Below are 8073 nucleotides of genomic sequence, written 5' to 3' on the forward strand. Positions count from 1 at the left end.
CGTGGTCGTTTCGGCCACCACGTCGGCGGTGGTTTGCCCTCCCTTCCTCCGTGCGGACGGGAGATGCCTGCTCGGAGGCCATCCCTGTGTGACCCAGGCGTGCCGGGGCGGCCGCTGGTTTCTCTTGGCGGTGTGGCCCTGAGCGATTTGGCGAGGGAGCCGCGGCCAGCTGCAGCCGGAGGTTGCTCCTCCAGCAGCCTTTGCCCTGAGCCGGGGCAGAGCCGGGCACGGCTGGAGGTGGCCCTGGGGCCAGCCCGCACCTCCGAACCCCCGGCCGTGCCTAACGGCGGCTTCTCTGGGATAAACCCGTTTGGGGGGGGGTGTCAGAAGGCGTGTGCCCCCCGCGGAGCAGCGCCCGTGCTGTCCCCGGGCACCGGCACGGCGGTGCAGCCCGCGGCCGGGTGGGGGGTCCTGACCCCGCGGGGCCGCCCCGAAGCGCGGTGAGGACGAGGGCGGGGGCCTGGCCGTGCCCCCCCCCACCCCGCCGGGGGTCCCGCAACCCGAGCTCAGCCCCCGCCCTGCTGCCGAGCTCCCTGTTGGGCGAGCCCTGCCCCGCCCGCCGCCCCCCCCCGGGGCAGCCGCTCCCCGGGGTCCCGCACTCGCTGCCGGGGGGGGAGGCGGCCGCCCCGGGGTGGAGCGGCGGGGGTGGGGGGGGGCGGGACCGGGCCGGGGGCTGCGGCTCCCCGGCGCCTCCGCCCCGCCGCAGCGGGGACGGGCGGGGGCTTCCTGCCACCGCCTCGGCAGAGCCGGCAGCGCCATGGAGCGGCTCCGGTTCCCGCGGCTCCCGCGGCTCCTGGCCGCCGCAGGTGAGCGCCGGGGCCGCCGCTGCCTCCCCCCGGGCGGGGCCGGGGGCGGGGGCAGGGCCGGGGTTGGGGGGTCCCGCAGCCGCGGCCGTGCGACCCCGGGCCGGGGTCCCGGGAGCCGCCGCCGGTCCCTCGGCGGGGGATGCCGCGCTCGGGGCGGCCGCGGGGGTCTGCGGCGGCGGCGGCGGCGGCGGGGCCGGCACCGGGACCGGGCTGGGGCGGGTCCGGGCTGCCCGGTGGCGCTGGGGAGGGGGGGGGGGTGGCTGCTCGGGTGTCATCCGGACCCCCCCGGGGTGGGGTGGGGTCTCAGCCGCGGGGTCCCGGGGCACAGGGCGGGTCCGGCGGTCCGTGTGCGGTGCCGCCAGCCCGGGCTGCCCCCCCCGCCTCGAAGGCAGCGGGTGCTGCGCCCGGGGGCGGAGGAGCGGGAGCCCCGGCGAGGCGAGAGGGGGGCCCGGCGGGCTGGCGGTGACCCCGGCCCCGGCCCACCGAGGCGGGTGACCGCCCATCCCGATGCCCGGTGAGCCGTCCGCTTGCCCCGGAGAGCGGCCGCGGCCGCAGCGGGGACCCGGAGCCCTGGCCGGGGCGAGGGTTGGCCTGGCGCTGGCCTGGCACCGGCGCGGTGCTCTGCCCGGCGAGCCGGCGGTGCCAGAGTTGGCACATGGTGACTCTGCCGGATGGTGGTTTGGTTTGGGGCAAAATGGGCGTTTCCAGCACGCGGCAGAGCGTGGCCGGGTGGGGCAGGATTCGGTTTGGTCCGCGGAGACGAAGGCGGGTGGTTTCCAGCTGGGTTTGGGTCATTCCCGAGGGTCTCCTTTGGCAGTGCCGCCCTCGGTTAACAGAGGGGCACGATGCCCGGTGCAGATGCCCAACGCTGGTGCGTGATGCCTGATGCCCGACACCTGTGCATGCTGCTCTCTCCCCTCTCCCTGCAGTGATTGTGGAGTGCTGTGCACGGCTCTGCCCCGGTCTCGGCAGCGGGACGGGCTCCACGCTGAGCACCGCCATCCCCTGCACCCGCCTGGGGACCGCGACGGGGGAGCGCTGCCAGACAGGTACCGCCGGGGCTGGGTCCCGCTCGTGGCCCTTGGTCTGCGGCACCGCGTGCCGGCCACGTGCGTCGGTGCCACGCTGGGGCCTGGGGCGCCGAGCTGGCGGCTGTGGGGTGCCGGCTGGGGGTCAGCCCTGCTCAGCATCCCCTCGCTTCTGCCTCTGCCTGTAGATCCGGAGCGAGGAGCTGGCACGGGGCGGGCACCGATGCTGGAGGCCGTGGGGCAGCTGCGGACAGAGGCTGGGCTGCTGCCCTTCCCTGGGACCCCTGCCGGGACTGCAGAGCCCCCCAGCCCCCAGGGGAGCACCCGGGCAGGCGGGGAGGGGACAGGGCCCGCGGCGTGGGATGGAACAGCCACCGAGCGCCCGGGGCTCCCACTCTTTGCAGGCACCACTGAGCAGCCATCCCCTGCCCCAGCGCCTGCGGAGCCGGACACAGCTCCTACCGCCGGATCTCCCCCCGGGACTGACCCTGTAGGAAATGTGATGGTGGAAGGTGCCGCGACCCCGCAGGGGAGCCCCTCGCATTCACCATCCTCTGTGACGGTGCCCGGTTCTGCCGGGGGGCAGTGGGGGTCCCCCAGCACCCTGCCAGGACAGAGCCCCACGGGGACAGGGCTTGCACAGAGACAGGGGGACTCACAGGGCCCCTCGTCCCCGGAGCTGTGGGCTGGGGAGGGCACAGGTGCCACCGTCCTGCTGGGTGACGGCAGCCCAGGGACTCACCCGAGCATTGCACCAGCCACGGGTAGCCCTGCGCTGGGGATGACGGGGATGTCCCCCTTTGTCGGGGGGCTGCAGAGGCTGCTGAGCCCCGCAGGGACACCGCAGGGGACATGGCAGGGGCTGCCAGGGCCGGCAGGAGGACAGGGCTCTGACTCCCGCCCGTGGCATGGGACGGACATCGCCTGGCAGGGTCCCCGCTCTGCCCCTCGCCCCTCTCTGCCATCCCTGGGGGCTGGTGGCCGTGGGGGCTTCCTGGCCAGCACAGCCCAGCCAGCCGTGGGGACGGGCCCAACCTCGCTCCCTGCCACAGGCAAGGGGTCGGGTCTGACTGTCCCCACCGCCACCGCCAGCACCCCAAGGCTGACATCCCCCAGCCCGGGGGGAGCCCTGGACCCAACCACGGGGGAGTTGGGGCCACCCGACACAGAGGGTACCCCTGAGCACAGCCACGTCCCCCTGGTCCAGACCTGGCGCCCACCACCCATGCCAGGGCAGCCCCCCACCTCGGTGGCCCCAGGCAGCACCGTTGCGGCACAGAGCAGGGTGCCGTATGCCAGCGCAGGGTCCCCCCGCGTCCCCCCGTCCCCGCAGCCTGCCCCAACTGGCAGCTCTGCAGTGCCCCTGTCACCGACCCCACAGCCCTCCCCGGGGACCAGCTGGGGTGTCCTGGGGCTCAGCCCCGCTTTGGGCACCCCCCCGGCAGGGCCATCCCCGGGGCACTGGCTGCCCCACCCCAGCTCGGGGGGGGATCCTGCTAAGAGCCCCCAAATCCTGGGGGGGACCACGGTGGGGGTAGGTGATGCCATGCCCTGGGCAGCAACTGCTCCGCTGAGCTGGCAGCCGGGCAGCTCTGCCCCCCCCTCAGCCCCTGGGCCCCCCCAGCAGGCGGCTGCATCCCAGTCTGCATCTCCCCTGGGGCTGACCACCGCTGTCGGCATCACCGCCACCGCTGCCGCTGCTGTCACCACCACCACCACCACAGCTGCCACCGCCAGCCCAGCACGGCTCAGGGACGTGGGGACAGTCACGACGGGGCCCGGTGCTGCGGTGTTGCAGGGGAATGCAGCAGGGCTGACGTGGGGGCCCCCAACTCATCTGCCCACCATGGTGCCAGGGCCCCCACAGCAGCCCACCGATCCCCCTGGGACCCTGAGCCATCGTGGGGGCCCCGGGTCCCCCCCAGCTGCCGGGGACACAGACCTGGTCCAGCCGTCGAGCAGCTCCAGAGGGTGGCCAGATGCTGACACCCCCCGAGCGACTCTGGCCCCAGCCGCGGCAGGCAGGGCCCCCCGGGTGTTCATCGTGGAGGATCAGCCACCCCTCCTGAGAGGTGCGTCTGGGGGGTTTGGGACCCTCTGCCTGGGCGTGGTGGGAGGAGAAGAGCTCCAAGGAGCCATCAGCTTGGGGGAGTCAGTGGCGGTGGACCCCCCCGGGGCAGGCAGCGCGGGTCCCTGTCGTGCTGATCCCTGTCTCTCCTCCCACAGCATCCCTCCTCCGCATCCCCTGCGAGCTGGTGCTGGACATGGGGTTCGTTCCCGCCCTGCAGGACCCCGCGTCCCACGAGCGCCAGGGCCTGCTGCACAGCTTCAACCGGACGGTGAGCGTGGGACGGGGCCGTCCGGGGGGGGGAAGGCTGCGGCCGGGGGCCATCCTGCATCGCGCTCAGCTTCCTCCCCGCACAGGTCGCGCCCCTCTTCATGTCGGTGCCCGGGTTCCTGCGGCTGGAGGTGACGGGGATCAGGTAGGTGCTTGCGCAGCCCCGCAGCGTGCGATGCTCCCTGGCACGGGGGGTACAGGGAGCGTCACACGCTGCGGGGCCACAGCGGTGCCGGGGTGCGGCGCTGGACCGGGGGGTCCGAGCCACCACCCCTGGACTCGTCGTGGGGTGTCCCCTCAGGGAGGGCAGCGTGGTGCTGGAGTACGACGCGCTGTTTGCGGCGGAGCGGGTGCCGGCGCCGGGGCTGGGCGAGCTCCTCGACGCCGCCCTGGGCTCCGGCGGCAACCGGCCAGGGCTGGCGGTGGGCGCTGCTCCCGTCCTGCGCAACGTGGCTCTGGGTGAGCGCGGGGCGGGCGTGGGGCCGCGCGATCACCGCACCCTCCCGCGGTCCCCAGGGTCCAGTGCCCGGCCGGGGCTGGTCGCAGGGTGGGCGTGTGCCCGGCCCCGGCTCTCTGCTTGGTGGGGAGGGGGTGGCACAGCCGAACGCCCGTCTACTGCAGAGCGGCCGCTGGACCCCTGCGCTGTGCTCTTCGCCTGCCGGGCCGGCTTCGCCTGCGTGGCCGGGGCGGACGGGAACGCCACCTGCACCTCCCTCTGCCACCGCGACTACTGCAAGAACCACGGCATCTGCACCCACCCTCGGGACCGCGAGCCCCTCTGCCAGTGAGCGCCCCTGGGACCAGCTCTGGGGTGACGGGTGCTGTCCCCCCGCCCCGGTGGCTGATCCCCCCCACCTTGGCACAGGTGCCCCGTCGGCAGCGATTTCTGGTTCATGGGGCTGCGCTGCGACTACCGGGTGACGCAGCAGAGCCTGCTGGGGATGGCCGCGGGGGTCCTGCTCAGCATCGTCCTCCTGGGTGCCGTCGTCGCCGCCGTCGCCATCCGCCGGTTCAAGGCGCTGCTGATGGAGGCCAGGGCCGACCAGACCCGCAGCAGGTGGGGTGCGCGGGGCCGGTGGTGGTGGTGCTGGGGGGGCCAGGACCGGGCTCCAGGGTGGCCCTAGATGGAGGGGTGCTCCTGCTGCGAGGCTGATGCCCCTGCCCCTCCCCGGGGGTGCTGGGGGGGGGGGGGCGATGGGCAGCAGCTCTGGCCCCGCACGTGGGTGCCCGGGGGGGGTCAGCGCAGCCCATCGGGGGTCAGGGAGAGCCAGGGCTCGGCGGGGCGGCCGGCTCGGGCTCGGGCTGAGCTCTGCCAAGAAAAACACTCTGCAGCGGCTGATAGCGGCGGGCGGGAGGTGCTGGGGCGGCGGGGGGAGCACGTGCAGGGCCCAGGAGCGGCGGGTGCCAGCACCCCGCAGAGCCACGGCGGTCCCCCCCGGCTGGGCGGGGGTGTCGGTGTGCGCGCGTGGCCACGGGTGAGCAGCGTGCGGCCGGGAAAGGCGTGCTGGGGGGCTGCAGGGCTGGATGGGGCCGCGGTTGCACCGAAGGGCTGCGGGCTGTGCCGCTGCGCACGCACCGTGGTGGAGACGCGCGTGAGATGTGCCGACGAGCCCCCAAATCCACGGTCCCGGGGACCCCCCAGTGCCTCCCGTGGGGAAGCACAGGGCCCATCCACCCGGCCGTGTGCTGGTCGCCTGGGCTGAGCTCAGCCCGGTGGGGCTGCGGGTGGGGAGCGGGGATCCGGCACAGCCCGGCCAAAGCGGCTCCTCTGGGAGTGCCGGGGGGGGCCGCGCTGTCCTGGCTCCGCCGCCCTCCCGGACAGGGTTTTGTAACGTGCCGTGGGGGATTGTTCCCGAGGAAACCACCGCAACAGCCGCTGCGGCCAGATGTTGTTCGGTGTCACGGGCTCTGCCCCCACCCAGGGCGCGGGGCTGGACCCTGCCCCGGTGCTGTGAAATTTGGGTGGAAACCCGCGATCTGCGCTTGCAAGTGCGGTCACTGGGGTCGCGTGTGGATGCGCGCGTGCCCCCCCCGGGGTGCCGGGCGCTGCCGCAGCCCCCCCGCCTTGTCCCCGCAGCTACCGGCGGTTCTGCCGGCTGGACGACGTCTCGGCCCAGTACTGGTCCCGCTCCTGGCTGCCCTCGGCCAGCTCGCTGGACAACCCGGCCTTCAGCAACTCGGAGGAGCTGCTCCACTTGCAGATCTTGGACAACGGCTGCTGCAGCTGCCGGGAGGACTCGGGCATCACCGGCAGCGCCAAGCAGCGCCTGGTGCCGCCCGCCCGCCCGCCGTGCCAGCCCAGGTAGAGGGTGGTTTGTCGAGGCTGTGTCGCAAGGTCTTGTCTTTAATTTGCTCGGTGGGTGGGGGTGAAGCAGAGAAGGGGGGAGGTTTGGGGGGCACAGCAGCCTGCCCCGGCAGCGTTGCGTTGCAGCCAATGCCCAGCCACGTGCTGGCCTCCCTGTGCTTATCGACAGCACCGGGGAGCTTCGACACCGCAGCATCCTTTGGTGTCCAAGGAGAAGTGAGTGGTTTCTTTCCCTCCCACCCCATGTAAGGAACTTTGTATGATGGGGACTGGTTTAACGGGAGAAGGGTTCACATATGCAGGAAAGACTGTGGTTGTGTGTGCATATGAGAAAGTCTTATAATCAGCTTCCAGGGGCATAAATGGAAAAAGGGCCCTGGAGGTTTCCAGTTTCATGAGCAAAGGGCACTACAACCAGGCACACCCCCACCATCGGGCCCTGGGGCTGGGCGAGCCGAGAGCATGGCCACAGCTCGGGAACGATGCCCTTCGCTGCTGTGCTTGAGCTCAGCGCTGCTGCGGGGACCTGGGACCGTGTTTGCAGACAGACGCAGTCAGCGTAGCGAGCACATCATCCGCTGGAGCAAAGTACCTGCGAGCAGGGTCCTGATCCTGAGGCCCCCAGGCTGCTTTATCAGCAACAGCTTGACTCTCCCTCCCTCCTCCCCCTTCTTTTAATTACTGATGACTTTTCTTCCCAGCTTCCATTACGACTGGGACACAAGTTCTAGCAGCATGAACGACCCCATGGTGGACTCGGGAAAAGCCAGCGATATCTCGGTGTCAAGCTGGCCCATGGAGCCCATCCCGTGGACACCCTTTCCCCTCCTCCATCAGCTTTCCAGGCAGCGACCGGTGAGCACAGCATGCCACGGAAGGGGCTGTGGCTTGTACGTATGGGAGCGCTGGAGGGGCCGTGCCTGCTCCATCCCCAGCACCAGTGTGCAGGCAGGGTGCGGGTGCCCAAGGCTGCACCCTTTCTCACTCCATCCCGCGGAGGGTGACACCGGCATCGGAGGGAGCCTCCGAGGGAAGCGCTGGGAGCCATCAGCTCCGCTCGGGAGTACAAGATGAAATCGCTCTCTCCACAGCACAAAGCCCGACGGCCTCATTCGTACTGCGAGGGGATGGAGCTGGTCAACCTTGAGAGGAGCTGGACAGCCTGAAGACCACAGACCAAAACACAGGCGACAAGGTTCAGCTTTTAAAACCAACCACATTTTATTTCCACGTAACAAGCTCAGTGAAGGAATTTCAAACACTTTGACAATACAATCAACGCAGGTGTGATGTCAGTTCCACTCGAGGCAGAGTCCTGAAAGGTTATCTGCCAACGTTTTCACCACTGTTTCGGACCAGACTTCAGAAGCCAGCTTTGGCTTGGGACAGCGTATTTCATAGTAAGTAGTTACAGATAAGTGTCTAGTAACACACAATGCTGGCATCCAACAGAGTTAATGACTTACATCCGGCAATTTGAAAATAAAGTCTAACAGATTTTTGAAGTCACATCATACTATGTACATATATGGTCTGCCCTATAGCCATTTCAGAACAAGCTAAGCCACTGTGAAAAGTGAAATACAAATTAAGCGC

General features: G+C 70.7%; 2 protein-coding genes across 17 annotated transcripts in view; one reads left to right on the plus strand and one right to left on the minus strand.

The window, feature by feature from the left end:
* Positions 1-718: 718 nt before the first annotated feature.
* LOC128134974 (collagen alpha-1(I) chain-like) overlaps positions 719-8073 on the plus strand; it is a 7452-nt gene continuing 97 nt past the window's right edge. Inside the window, exons 1-11 of the mRNA XM_052773379.1 lie at positions 719-806; positions 1736-1855; positions 2023-3906; positions 4061-4173; positions 4259-4317; positions 4474-4631; positions 4794-4956; positions 5038-5229; positions 6250-6474; positions 7179-7332; positions 7569-8073. The exon at positions 7569-8073 is cut by the window's right edge and continues 97 nt beyond it. Coding sequence (XP_052629339.1) covers positions 758-806; positions 1736-1855; positions 2023-3906; positions 4061-4173; positions 4259-4317; positions 4474-4631; positions 4794-4956; positions 5038-5229; positions 6250-6474; positions 7179-7332; positions 7569-7643 — 3192 coding nt within the window. The 5' untranslated portion in view covers positions 719-757 and the 3' untranslated portion in view covers positions 7644-8073. The remainder of the gene's footprint in view (positions 807-1735; positions 1856-2022; positions 3907-4060; positions 4174-4258; positions 4318-4473; positions 4632-4793; positions 4957-5037; positions 5230-6249; positions 6475-7178; positions 7333-7568) is intronic.
* Positions 7674-8073, minus strand: part of TNRC6A (trinucleotide repeat containing adaptor 6A) — a 105235-nt gene continuing 104835 nt past the window's right edge. For all 16 annotated transcript variants that reach the window (XM_052773377.1, XM_052773364.1, XM_052773367.1 and 13 more), the window contains one exon: positions 7674-8073. This exon is cut by the window's right edge and continues 2378 nt beyond it. The gene's annotated coding sequence lies outside the window, so the exon portion shown is untranslated.

Source organism: Harpia harpyja, chromosome 21 (assembly GCF_026419915.1).
Source record: "Harpia harpyja isolate bHarHar1 chromosome 21, bHarHar1 primary haplotype, whole genome shotgun sequence".
Classification (NCBI taxonomy): domain Eukaryota; kingdom Metazoa; phylum Chordata; class Aves; order Accipitriformes; family Accipitridae; genus Harpia; species Harpia harpyja.